The sequence below is a fragment of the Apodemus sylvaticus genome, chromosome 15, assembly GCF_947179515.1.
Source record: "Apodemus sylvaticus chromosome 15, mApoSyl1.1, whole genome shotgun sequence".
Classification (NCBI taxonomy): domain Eukaryota; kingdom Metazoa; phylum Chordata; class Mammalia; order Rodentia; family Muridae; genus Apodemus; species Apodemus sylvaticus.
The window spans coordinates 54428925-54443593 of NC_067486.1; the positions used below are offsets into that span (position 1 = coordinate 54428925).

The 14669-nt window shown below is 41.7% G+C and overlaps 1 protein-coding gene across 2 annotated transcripts in view; it reads left to right on the forward strand.

Moving 5' to 3' along the window:
* The first annotated feature begins 1809 nt into the window (after positions 1–1809).
* Positions 1810–14669, forward strand: part of Tmprss7 (transmembrane serine protease 7) — a 37190-nt gene continuing 24330 nt past the window's right edge. Inside the window, exons 1-7 of one of the 2 annotated variants that reach the window (XM_052158336.1) lie at positions 1810–1857; positions 4156–4363; positions 8661–8791; positions 10478–10545; positions 11507–11700; positions 13555–13593; positions 14441–14669. In XM_052158336.1, coding sequence (XP_052014296.1) covers positions 1810–1857; positions 4156–4363; positions 8661–8791; positions 10478–10545; positions 11507–11700; positions 13555–13593; positions 14441–14669 — 917 coding nt within the window. Of the gene's footprint in view, positions 1858–4155; positions 4364–8660; positions 8792–10477; positions 10546–11506; positions 11701–13554; positions 13594–14440 lie in introns of those variants that run through there. The other variant, XM_052158337.1, reaches the window with a different exon arrangement.

The following is a 14669-nucleotide window of genomic DNA, read 5'->3' on the forward strand; positions in this document are numbered from 1 at the left end:
GGTCACTCATGCCCCTCTGCACAGGACCTTGACTGATGAGAGGGTCTGTCTTTCAAGCTGTTCATAATGGGATTATTAGCCAACGTTTGCTCCTTAGGTTGTCTTTTGTGATACATTCTGGAATTTAAGGAACCCTTTCTCAGAACTCCAATAACAGTTAAAACAATACAGAGGTTGAAGAATGCTGCTTATGAGCTCGTCTTCCCCATACTCCAGATTTCCTCACATCTCTTCAGATCTATGGCTGTTTGGTGTAGTTCACTCCCAGAGATGATCATTTCCTGGCCAGCATCTTTTTTTTTTTAATTATCTTTAATCTTTTTTTACAGTCCAGTTCTTAGCCCCCTCCGGGTCCCCCCCTCCAACATCTCCTCATCCCATTCCTCCTCCCCACCCCTGTCCCCCCACACCTCCAGGCCTCCTCACTCCCTGGGGCCTCAAGTCTCTCAAGGGTTTGGTGCATCTTCTCTCACTGAGGCTAAACCAGGCAGTCCTCTGCTCTATATGTGTTGGGGGCCTCAGACCAGCTAATGCATTCTGCCTGGTTGGTGGCTCAGTGTCTGAGAGACCTCAGGTTAGTTGAGACTGCTAGTCTTCCTACGAGGTCACCTTCCTCCACAACTTCTTCCAGTCTTTCTCTAATTTAACCACAGAGCTCCCCAACTTCTGTCTTTTGGTTGGGTCTAAGTATCTACCTCTGTCTCTGTCAGCTGCTTGTTGGGCCTCTTGGAGGGGCAGCCATGCTAGGCTCCTGTCTATAAACACACAATTGCATCTTAGCAAGAAACATTTAGAACTTTGCACCGAAAGAACTTAATGTCATCAATAAAGCCCACGTTTAGCATCCACCCTTAACACTCAGACACGTGTTCGGCACATATCTCTTCACCCAAACTGGAGTGTATTTTGTTTTTTGTTTGTTTGTTTGTTTGTTTTTTGAGATTGTGTTTTAATGACATTTCTCTCTTCCCTTTCCTCTCCCCAAAGCCTCCCATATAACCCCATTCTCACATTCCTTAAAATTTATGTTCTTTCTTTTCATTAATCAATTGTTATTACACACACACACACACACACACACACACACATATGTGTGTGTGTATATATATACACCCGCAGACTTCCCTACATGGTCAAACACAGAAGAATATATATATATACATATATATATATATATATATTGCTAAATATAACCCATTGAGTCCACATAATGTTCCTGTCCTTCAGTTTCTATCTCCCAAGTTCTAGGATTAAGATCCATACCCGGTTTAATTGCTTGCTCTTTCTATTGTGTAGCCAGTAGGGACTTCTTGGCATAAGTAGAACAGTCCTCTTGATAGTCTGAGCAAAGGAGCCTGGTCTTGTAGACTCAGAAAAGCTTGAAGAAGGTAAACGTGAAGAGCAAATGCAAGGTGATCATTCTGAAGTTACACATAAGATGAGGACACAGAGGGGACAATAGGGAAATGTCTGCTTGGTTAACTCAATCTTAATAAGATTTGTCAATACGTTCAGACTGATGGATTGCATTTCTGGTAGGGAATTGAGCCCCTGATTCATCACAGAGCTACCTTCAGAAACCTATCATTGTCAGGGAGATGCTGCACGCTGGGTCCCTTTAACTTTACAGTGGAGCAGGAAGACAGCTTCTGTTTCTGAACTGGACCCGGGTGGTAAGCTGACTCCGTTCCCCTGTAAGCTAGCTGAACACTGTAACTGCCTCTCCATTCTTCTCAAGCTAGCATGGGAGGAAGAGAGTGAACACGGGCCCACAGACTTCCCTACATGGTCAAACACAGAAGAAGGAAAATGGACAACGAGAAACATGATCCTTCCTGCAAGTCCTCAGACCTCAAAGTAAGTACAGCCATGGGCAGCCCTCACTCTCCCCTGAACACTGGGTACTGTCAGTGAAAGGAATCCCTGTGGCTGTGAAAAACAAAGAAGACATAATTAAATACTTAATTCTTACAGTCTTTAATAGGTCTTGTGAATGTGAGCTTGTTTTAAAGGATTGTAGTTGGTAATGGATTGATACTGTTTTTAGAAAAGTCCAGGGAAATTGTACTAATTGCTACGTAAATTCCACTTTAAAATTTAATCAGCAGTGCTAACTGAGACTGCCTATAATGTGTTCTGGTACTTAAAGATCCAGCTTGGGCCCTGCTATTCTATATGTGTTGGCATTTCCATACACTTCTTTGGAGTTATGCTTGAAAGTAGCTTTGACACCACACTTAACTCTTCCTACAGTGAGTGGCTCATTTTCTTTCCAAAGAACAAACTCAACCCTTCAAGAACCCACATCAAATAAAGTCTGTCTAGTTCCCTTTCACCATGAGAGATACAGCAGCTTTTCATTCCAAGGGTTGACAAGGATGTTTGGCAAAGAGAACAAGGGCATCATGAATAATGCAAAGTGTACTTGGCCCCATATTATCCCATTAGTTGGCAGGATTAAAGGCTGGAAAACGTGGCAGTTGGATGGGAAGAAGGAGGAAGAGGGTGAGAGGATGAGGTAAGGCTAACAGAGATGTCCAGAGATTTACTCCTTCAACATTGTTGTTTCGTTTTTTTTTTTTTGTTTTGTTTTGTTTTTTTGTTTTTTCTTGGAATGCTGTCATTAAAAGAATGTGTGTTTAAAAGTTATTTCATCACTGGAGTTTAGTTACCCTGACATGTATAAATCTCTTTGTCTAAGAAGCTAAACTCTCACATGCATTATTAAAGAATTCACAGAATCAAATGACAGAAGGTAGAGGGGAAAATAAAAGAGGAGGAGAGGAAACAGCTAAATAATGCATTTCCTCCTTTTCAAGCAATCGAATGTTCATAAACCATCAATTTTACCAGCTAATGAGTCATCTACTTCATTTCTACCTTCAGTTTAGAAAGATTCTTTTATTTATGATTGAGAAGCTGAGTCACCCACCAGTTCAGTGCCTGTCACCGACAAAACGACAGGGTTGGTGTCCTACTCTCCAGGCCAGCAAAAACAATCACACCTCTTTAGTTTGTCTCCCTACCCCTGTGAGGAAGTTACAGTGAGGAAATCAGTATATTTATGTGAGAAACTCATGTGTATGCTTATTTTCCATCTCACCCCCAGACAGAAAAACAAGAATACAAGAGAAAATCTGAATAATACAAGCCTTTAAAGGTCAAAAATATCTGGGCATGGCAATACCTTTTCGTAATCTCAACAATGAGGATACTGAGGCAGGAGAATTATGAGTTCAAGGGCAGCTTGAGCGACATAGGAAGATCTTCTCTCATGAAACAAATGTCTGTAAACTCAATTATTTCTGACATTTAAATTAAAAACCAAATCAGTGCAGCAAAAGAAATAGACAAAGATGGCGATGTCGACTCGGGCATCTGCACGTCATAATCCTTTTCTTACTCCCCAACCCTCAGATCTCTTTGTCTGCTTGGTTTATTGCAGTCAGGCCTCTGCTCCACAGTGTCTTCCAATAGCGATGGAGTACTGGGATATATGCTCTGGGGTTGGCACACCATCTAGTTTTTCTTTTTTCCATTATAAGAGTGTGCATGCATGTATGCATGCATGCGTGCGTGAGTGTGTGTGTGTGTGTGTGTGTGTGTGTGTGTTCAGATAATAACTCTCAGGAATTGTTCATTCCTTCTTCCCTTGTGGGATTAGGGCAGTAGTTCTTCACCTGTGAGTCTCTACCTCTTTGGTGTCCAACAACCCTTTCACAGGGGTGCCTGAAGACCATCAGGAAACACGAATATTTATTTACATTATGATTCAAAACCGTCGTAAAATTACAGTTAGGAAATAGCAATGAAAACAATTACATGGCTCAATACAGATCTTCACCACAACATGAGGAACTGTATTAAAGGGTTGCCAAATTAGGAAGGTTGAGACCTATGGGTTTAGGGGAACCAAACATGTCATCAGGTTTGGTAGCAAGCACCAAATTTTACTCACAGAGCTCTTTTGCTTGCCAGGCCCTATTGTCTGTATTTTCTGAGCTTCATATTGTACCAAACTCAAAGCCACTTATTACACGCATGTGGGTAGCTTGACTGATCAGCCTCCTAGCCCTGGCATCTCCTGCAGGAGTCACTCCACTGAGGTTGGGATTGTCTCTAATTGATGGTTTGCTCTTTTTTTCTTTTTTAAAGATATCCAACATCTCCATCCAGGTGGTCAGTGTCCCAGGGAAGCTACCGGGGAGAAGACCACCTCGAAAACCCATTGGCAAACCCAGGCTCCGGAAGCAGCCCAAGAAGAGAGCTCCCTTTTGGAATGTTCAAAATAAAATCATTCTCTTCACAGTGTTTTTATTCATCCTGGCAGTCACAGCCTGGACACTTCTATGGCTCTATATCAGTAAGTTAATGTTTAAGTTCCTTTGTGGGTGGGGCAAGTCCTGCCTAAATCGGCAGGCATAACCAGTCTCTGGCCTCTTCTGGTAGATTTTTTTCCTTCTTTCCCAGACAGACACACTGTTTGGAAAGATGGAGTTGAGACTTTAAGGGGAAAGCCACCAGAATTGTCCACCATTTCTTCTTTATCACCATTACTTTCTTCCCTTGGGTGGGAAGAAGAGGAGGGAGGAGGGAGGAGGGAGGAGGGAGGAGGGAGGAGGGAGGAGCTGCAGAGGATGCCCAGGAGGACTTGACTTGCTCATAAATGCCATGCATGTGTAGCTTTTAAGAAATGAATGGAACACTGAGCTGTTTCATTTCTGCCTTCCGCCCACAGCCTGTTACTAGGCAACCAGAAATTCCCACCTCCCTGAGCCCCATTTAATATAAACATCTTTGTCTTCCAGTTATGCTTTTGCTCCTGTGACTATGTTTTTGTCAATCTGATTGATCCTTTGGGGCACACGTGACAAGTAAATTCTTTTTTTTTCTATAAAACATTAATTCAACCTAGTAACTTGGTTGACTTGTATTGGCATTCTTATGTATCTAATACATTTAATACAAAATGCACATAATAGCACAAAAGCAAATACATACATGGTGTCTCAACCCCAGCCTTTCGATATGTAGCTTCTGAAATTCTTATAATGTCCTAAATAATAGTAGATGGAAACATCTTTTGTTATAATATTTTGTCAAGATCTAGTTCTTAGTTGCTAACACAGAGCTTCTAAGAATATTGCTTTTGTATTGTCTTGGTTTTCTAATATTGATAAGATGATTGGTACCTGGAAGCACCAAGAAAGACAGAAGACCCAACATGTCATTGCCAGTCTGTATCTTCTAATTTGAGACCACATTGGAAAGAAGAGAGAGGTTGGAAATTAATGACTTAATCAATCATGCTTTCATAATAGGGCATCTGCAAAAACACCTACAAATCAGGGTTCAGAACACTTGTGAGTTGGTGTATTTGCTGGGAGGAGCTGTGTTCAAGCCCCACAGGGACAGAAGTTAAGTCCAGGCACACCCGAGCTTCACCCTGATGAGCCAGTTCACCTAATCTGTGCTCTTTATAATATTATTTGTCCTAATCGATAAATAATGATTAATAAGAATGAAATGAACGAGTGTAACAAATGATTACAATTGAGGGTGTTAGGGAACTCCTAATTTTTAGAAGCAGCATGGACTGCTTAGAGGTATACTACTTGTAGTTTATCTGAGGCTAGTTTATCTCATTATGAGAATGAGGCATTAACTCTGCATAGCTACAGGAAGTCACTGGATACACATTACTCTCTGCAGAGAATTGGAGAGTCGCTTGGTGAAGAGACAAAGCCCACACATTTGGTGTCAGAAATGCTATACATAGAGCAGCAGCTTGCCTCCATCTGTTCTCGAGGATATTAAAATGTGATCGTAAGTCAAGAGGATTCTAGGCAAAGAATCTATGAATGTTCTTGAGCGGTTTAAGTCACTTACTTATCCTTACAAGTTGATCCTTAATAGTTTGTTTGGATCAATCTAAGCACCAAGGCAATCTTTAGAAACTTACTGATGCATTTTCTACTTTTGAAAAGCCCACATGTTGGTTACCCAAGAGGGATGGGGGCTATTTTGTAGTCACTGGAGAGGGGCACACAATGGGCCTAGAGATGGAATTGAGACCATGCCTCTAAAATGGACTCTTGGAAGCTCACTGGATGCAGTGTGGGATGCCAATGCTGAGTTGACTTCTGTGATAGGCATGGAATAGGTTGATAGGCCAGATACCATTTCTGAGTCCCAGGAGATTATAGGCTCATGGGGTTAGTTAAGACAACGGGCAACGAAGGCAACACACTTTGTATGAATACAGAGCACTTATTTCCCATGGTTTCCTGGAAATACCTTGTAATTATCATTTTGGGAACACATTATACAGAAGTAGCTTATTTGTGTTAAAGCCAGAGATGGTCATTTAATGGAAACAGTCATAGAGAACCAAAGAGAACATGTTTGATAAGTAAGAAATGTTTAGTAGAAAACAGGATAGTTTTGACATATACAGTTCAGTCATAGAAGGTGCCCATAAGCAATGAAGCAGAAAATTAATCAGGGAGAACAACAGGGATTTGTGCACTGGGCCAAGATAAAAGTATTAAATAACTGAATTCAATGCTAAATTGATCATCACCCCACATTGCCGCTGTTCTGCCCTTTGAGTGCATACCGACCAGAGAAGGATGTGTGAGATGATGATGATGATGATGATGATGATGATGATGATGATGATACCTAAGAAGTGTCTCCTTGGAAAACAAACCAAAAGCAATTACTAGTTTTAAGTATAAGATTCAGTGGGACACTCTAGGGGTGCGGTAAGATGATCTGCCAAGCCCAGGAGCCTAATGATCAAAAAATAGCAAAGAGAAGACCAACCCCCCCCACCCCACTCCCCCTAAATCCCAGGCTTTCTGCCTTTACTCTTTGTTCCTCATACTTCCACAGCCTCAACTCATTGCTTTGGCCTAAGTAACCCCAGACATACCTCATAAGAGGGGTAATTCTGACACTCCTATGGGTTCCATCTTTTTTTTAATTGGATATTTTCTTTATTTATATTTCAAATGCTATCCTCTTTCCTGGTTTCCCCTCCTAAGACCCCCTATCCCATCCCCTGCTTCTATGAGGGCGTTCCCCTACCTACCCACTCCCACCTACCACCTTGGTATCACCCCACACTGGGGCATTGGCATCAAGCCTCCTCAGGACCAAGGGCCTCTCCTCCTACTGATGTCTGACAAGGCCATCCTCTGTTACATATGTGACTGGAGCCATGGGTCCCTCCATGTGTTGGTTGGTCCTTTAGTCCCTGGGAGCTCTGGGGGGTATGGAGAAAGAAAAATACTCCTCCATTGCGGGTGGGATTGCAAGCTGGTACAACCACTCTGGAAATCAGTCTGACGGTTCCTCAGAAAATTGGATTCTGTCTTTTAAATCCAACCATCTTTTGTTTAGCTTCACCTGAAGGCATTTTCTTTCTCTGTTTCTGCTACCTCTCCCTTTTTTTCTTCCCTACCAAATGTCTAGAGGCCCAAAGGTAAATCAAGAACTTACTACATTGATAACTGAGATAAAACAGTGGCTTACTGTGTATTTCCTCAGAGACCTTAAGGCTACTGCCCAGGGGTGACAGCCACAGGGAAGGGAGTGGCAAAACACTGTGAGGAGTCTGTCTTGGCAGCAAAGGACTGCAATTCTAGCACTTGAGAGATGGAGGTAGGAAGATTGAAAGTTCAGGGTCAGACTTGTGCGATCCTTGTGAGACTGTCTTAAAAGATGGCAGGAGTGTAGCTCAGTGGAGAGTGCAGGGCCATGGTTCCCAGCATGGCAGTAAATGTGCCAATCACTAAGTATATATTAATAAAATAAAAACATACCATAAGATGCTGCAGAGACAGGAGATAGACTGTAGATGAAGAGGAGACTGTGGTCCAGTGTATAGTGCTTGCCTAGCACAAGTTAAACACCCAGCATTGTGAGGAAGGGGGTGGTGTGAGAAGGCTAGACTCCAATTCCCCAGCCATCTCCTTGTCCTCCTGGACCCTGAGCCCATGCAGAGGCAGCCAGCCTTGTCTCTGTCCATCTGTCAGCAAAGTTCACGCCAAGAAACCTAGTCTTAGAGTTCCCAGAGCGATTTGAGTAGGAGTGACCCCAGGCTGAGCTGAAGGCCATCCTGGTAAGGATAACTGCTCCATGTGTTGTGTAGGGTAAGAAGTGTGGCCTCATTACTGAATATTGGGCAGTATTGAATCAAGGCAGCCAGTAGCTCAGTGGAAGCTCCAAACAGTTGGGAGGTTTCTCTTCTTTTTCTTTGTCACGCTAACTGTAGCTCAGGCTGTGATGGTACACCCTCCTCCTCCCCCACCCCCCACCCCTTACAGCTTGCAGACATGGAAGCCATGAGAACTGTGTATGTTCTTAACCCTCTAGAGACACCAGAGTAGACTCCAAGAAATGTAGCTTTACCTTTAAACCTTGCCTTTAAGTACTTACCAGTAGCAGATAAGATGAGCAGATTGTGTTAAGAGCTATGATAACTGGCTGGTGATGGAGAAAGATACCACTAAGTCTAGTTTTGAGTTTTACAGATTCTGATGTGCACTAAAGAACGTATTTGCCTAAGATGACATAATCTTAGGAGACTCTGGCCAGCGTGCATCAGGCCTTCTTAGCTGTCCAACCTCACTGCCTTCTCTCTTGTTTTGCAGGTAAGACAGAGAGCAAAGATGCCTTTTATTTTGTTGGGATGTTCCGCATCACCAACATTGAGTTTCTTCCCGAGTACCGGCAGAAGGAGTCTAGGGAATTTCTCTCCGTGGCAAAGACAGTTCAGCAAGTGGTGAGGCTGCCGGTGCACGAGGGTGGAGACAACAGGGGCAGGGGTGGGGGATGGGTTTCTTCAATGTTCTGGCTCGATGGGTTTAGGAAATCGAAGATAGGGAAAGCTGTTGGAAGGAAACATAAGATTTCGTTTATCTGTGCTCTAAAATACACCCACCTTTCTTCTCTCTATTACATCCATCTTCACCATAAGACACAATCACATTCAGGTGGCTTTTTAACTTCTATTTTTCTCCTCTGTGAAATAAAGAATATCATGTAGCCTTTAAAATAGCCTCCAGTTCTGAAATTCAAACATACCCATTAATTTTGTGATTTCTACATATTTATTTCAGTACCGCACTGGCCATCTTTTTACTTTTTTTAAAAATGTGCTTTTTATTCAAATGATAAATAATGTAAAATTGCTAAAATTCAGAAAAGCATTAGAGAAGGCAGTAACCAGTTTTTCGATGTCATTTCCAGAGGCCAAGCTGTGATTCTGACCTATAATGATGTGAGGTTGCTGTGATATTGCAGTATTAGCAGTTGCTGTTATAGTGTGATGTTTTTCTCTCAACATTGACTTTTGTGCTTCCTGTGCAAGCCAATGTTCTTTTAAAAGCAAGTGTTAATAGTCCCGAAGTTAACAAATCCCCTTTTATTGGACATTTAAGCTGTTCTCTAGTTATTTTTTACATTATACATAATACAGAATCAGAGCTGTCATGAATTATGCACATCTCTCCTCACTCCCACAGATGAGTCTCTAAAAGCATCTAGGAGAAAAGTCTATTCAGGGCTCCTGGCACAGAGGGACAATGGGAAGGCTTCAGCAGCAATGCAGAGGGTTGCCAGTGACCTCACTGCAGCAGGACATGAGGAGGGCTTTGAGAGTGACAGCCATTGTCGGGTCATTTCTTACCAACTGCCAATAGCTACAACCAGAAATTCCTCACCTCGACTATAGCTGCACCAATTATGCCTCAAATGATGGTCACTAGGCAGGCAGGGAGGATCCAAACCAAACCAATGGAGGCCCAGCAGGTTTAGGCAGTATGAATGTGTGTGTGTGTGTGTGTGTGTGTGTGTGTGTGTCTGTGTCTGTGTGTCTGTGTCTGTGTGTCTGTGTGTGTTGCGTGACTACTTTAAACTTATATATAATCCTTATATTATTTTACGCAATATTATAAAATTTTTAAGATTTGGGCGTTTGGGTGGGTGTTTTGAGAAGAGAATGGGTTTGGCTTTAGGAAAGCTAAATGAGGACAAAGAAGGTGTGTTTACTGAAAAAGGTTTCCTTTGAGTTTTGGATCAGCTCCGCTGGGGACAGTTAGCCTGACTTTAGGCACCAGACGCCGCCTTGTGGCTAATATTGGAATTTGTCCTTGAGAATAAGTAGATCTGAAGCTATAGATAAATATGAGTTTGATTTTTTAAGTTATGGAGAAAACTAATATTAGAAATAGAAAGAACACAGAAGTTAAACTTGATGATAGACTTTAAAGAGAGAAAAATGGGTAAGAATAACGGGCAGTTGTAAGAACTGCTTCAGAAGTAAGGATTTAATTAAAATCAAGAGATATTATCTGGGTTTGGAGTTAGAAGTCTTCTGTTTAAAGCCTGCTTTCTACTCTACTGGCTATTGGAATGTGGCCCTAAGAAAGCAAGTTTGAAGGAATTAAGATAATCTCTTTATTTTCAGGTAAACTTTGTTTATACAACATCTGCTTTCTCCAAATTTTATAAGCAGTCTGTGGTTGTAGACGTCAGGTAATGTATGCCCCTACTTCTGAAATTCTTACCATCCTTGCAACAAACTCCCCAACTCAGAAATAATTTTTTGGTGCCTAATACCCCCTTTAGCAAAACTAGTGACCCAACTGTCTGCCGGGCTGTCACACCAAGTCTGTTTTAAATTTACCAAGACTGCCTTCCTCCACCTAGATGGAATCCCAATTGCAGTCAGGCTAGGGAAAATGGCCACAAACACGGTCACCATGGTGGGGGGATGGTGGGGATAGGAATATGGCATAGGCCACTACTTTTCAAAATATTTTCAGTGAAAAACTAGCCAATAAATATTGTCTGAGAAGGAAACAAAGAATCTCATGGTAAGATAATAATTTCTTAGGAAAAACTGTGCTCTGCCTACTACATCCACCTGTCTCCTACCCCGAGTATAGCTGCAGAGACTCGTAACTCCTAGGCGCACAGTAAAGATATTGTAAAGCCTTGAAGGGAATCAAATTGTTTTCCTTACCTTCCATTTCCAAAGTTACTTCCTACAGAGAGCACCATCAGACTCTGGTCAGCTTGAAAAGAAAATTGGACTCTGTTTCTAGATCCACTTCATATTAGCTGTGTGATATTTGTACTATACTTTGTCCTCAATTTTCTCATCTGGAGAAGTGGAATGTTAGCAGGTCAGTTGGACCAAGTTATTTGCAGTGGGTAGTGACTTCTGGTTGGATACCCTTTAGGAGAATCTCTGTGGAGATGCAGCTGTGCAGTAGTAATGCTTTCAAATTTGAATCCAACACAGTGATTAGAACACACATAGCATGGGACATTCTCTTTCAAATCCTTAAGCAGGATGAAAGACAACCTAAGGAAGGGCATTAGGTTCATTTGAAGCGTGTGCTCAGTGACCTTGAATCTGTCGGCATGTCTGCCTTCTGTAATGTAGCCTTGAACATTTCTCTTTTTCTCTTTCTCTCTCTTTTCACTATAGCAGTAACAACAAAGGCGGTCTCCTGGTCCACTTTTGGATTGTGTTTGTCATGCCACATGCCAAGGGCCACATCTTCTGTGAGGAGTGTGTGGCGGCCATCTTGAAGGACTCCATCCAAACCAGTATCATAAACCGTACCTCCGTGGGGAGCTTGCAGGGTCTGGCTGTGGATATGGACTCTGTGGTATTAAATGGTGATTGTTGGGTAATTCTCCTTTAAGCATTCTTCAACATCACATCTGATACTCATGTTATCACAGTTAACATTGTGGAAAAGACAATCCCAGGAGCAGAGGATTGGCAGGACATTGGAGAGATTGCTGCTGAGGGGGAATTCTTTCATGTTATGCACAGTATAGTTGAAATGTAGAATTGTGAACGAATAGATACAAAATTATGTCTAGTAAAGTGTGTTTCTTCATGTAGTTATTAAGCTGAGGCACCTTCAGACTATGTCCCTAAGGAAGAACGTTCTAGAATAGAAGAATTTTATGGAGGTTTACCTTATTTTCCTCTCTGTCCTCTTGTTGCTGGGGACAGACAGTTGAGTTTGGTTTCTGGATAAAATGGCAAATATTAAATGCCTTCCTAGGCAAAGTAAAGGTGGAGAATAGAAGAAAGGTCACGTGAGTGTTCAGGGAAGGGAAGGTGTTGCACAGCGTGAAAAGATGAGGTGGGCACATGGGGGAAAAAGGAGAAGTGGTGGTCATGAAGATTTTATTACAATTATATGTTCAATTGTGTGTCTGTGTACATACTATGACACATGTGTGTAGGCCAGTTTGTGGGAGCTGATTCTCTTCTATCCTGTATTCTTTTTTATCCTGTATCACCAGGGTTACCATCAGGAGCCTTCATCCGCCATTTTGGTGGTTCCTGGGTCTTTGTTTATTGAGCCTTAGCAGGTTAAGGTGGGGTCAAGGTGACACAGACTTTTGTGTGTGAAAGCAAGCCCACACATTTGAAAATCAGACTCCATCTTTTAAGGCTTTTACACATTTGTATTTAGTGTGGAAAATACCACCACAAAGGTTGTGTTATACACCAGTGTCAAGTGCAAGTGATGGATGGACCAGGTGACTGCCTTTTGGCCTGAAAGGTCTAATGGGGTTTCTGGAAGATCATGCTGCAGTAGCTTACAGCAGGACACACATATGGCCTAAGGATTAAGATGTGTATTTGGACAGGGAGAAAATAGCTGACCACACATTATTATCTTCTTTGCTTCATTGAGCTAAAGAGAAAAATATGTAAATGCACTGTACTGCCAGCACCTTATTTATTTATTTATTTATTTATTTATTTATTTATTCTATTCTATTCTATTCTATTCTATTCTATTCTATTCTATTTTATTTTATTTTATTACTTTCTGGTGAGCTAGAAGCTGGTCAGAGGTTTCCTACTATCACACAAAAGTCCAACATTTGAAATCTGTCTCCCCAGCCTTCTTCTCTAATGCCTTGCCTACACCAGTACTCCCAAACAGACCGTGCCTTAACCCCATGGAAATATGATGCCACCATTTGTCTTGACAGTGTGTCATTGTAATACTCAAATTATTCTGCAGCTATCTCTGTTGATATAAATTTTACATGTATAACTGCCATTATACACACAGAGATATACTAGATATCACACAGATATACTAGATATACAGTAGGTGGCTGGTATTTGTTTTGAACAAATGAAAAAAATCTCAAGTAGAAAATTTCACACTATTGCTATTCTAGTCATAGGACTAATTACTCTTATTTATATAGTTGTTTTCTTACCCTTGAATTGTTTAAAATTTGTAACTATGAATTCAAAGAAGCAAATAAAATAGTACATTGATTTCTCATAGATGCAATGGCTGTCATCTCCTGGCTGCCCTATTTTAGCTTTAAACACCTAGATAACTCTGCTTGACCCTGGACCCATCACATATCTGATATGTAAAGTACAACCCATATCAGACATGTTTTATGATTTTAAAGAAAGAATGAGAACAATTTTTCTAAACAAGGAACTACTGGAACTAACAGTCTTTTATCTATACAATGCAGCTGGGCTCCGGTCAGATTACTCTTCAGCCGTAGGATCTGGTAAATTCACGACTTTCTTCCTCACCTCTCATTTGTGCATATATATGTATATGTGTATATGCATATATACATTATATGTATATGTGTATGTGTATATGCAGTATACGTATATATAATATATACATAAATATGCATGTGTAGTGTGTGTGTGTGTGTGTACTATACCTCACTTTTTCTAATGATATGATCTGTTAATTTTCTTTTAGTTGTAAGCGACAGCAATGTAAGTGGCTTTAGCACAAAAGAAACTTGATTGGCTTATGTATCAAATACCAGAGATAGAGATGGACTATGCTGGCCTCAGGCATGGTTGGAAACAAGTTCTAAAATGAAATGCCGGAAGGACCCTGTATCTCTGCATTTTTATTCTGAGGCTTTGCTCTCAAGCGCAGTTTCCTTTGTGGTAGCAAATCAAAGTTTCAGCTTGATCATGTCCTCAGTCATAGGGGAAAACTCCTGCACTCAGACTTCATGCAAGTTCTTGTAGACCTTCTGAACCGAATCCCATTATGCAGACTGGGTAGTGAACCCAGTCCTAAGCCAACCTCTTTGACTCTTTGGCCAGTCTGGCCATGTTTCAGATTGTTGAATCAGAGGTAAATTTAACCCCAACTAATCTACGGGCTAAGTAGAGGCAGTTTCTCAAAGTAATAGGCTTTGTCACCAAAAGAGAGGAGCATAGAGTTTAGACAGGCAAGGTCCTTCACATCACAGCTTTCGCTCACTACTCTTCTGTAGAGGTTTCTAGAAAAGTCATGGCTTGAGAGGAAAGGGGAGTGGAGAGGAGGGGAAGGAAGAAAGGGAGCGAAAGAGGAGGAGATAGTAGTAAGGAAGGTTCTCTCCACAGACAACGGCTGCTCCCAGTACTTCTATGCAGATCATCTGACGCTCCGCTACCCTCTGGAGATTTCCACAACCTCGGGACAGCTAATGTGTCACTTCAAGTTGGTGGCCATCGTGGGTTATCTGATTCGTCTCTCAATTGAGTCTGTCCAATTGGAAGCTGACAACTGTGTCACCGACTCCCTGACTGTTTATGACTCCCTCTTGCCAATCCGGAGCGCCATTCTGTACAG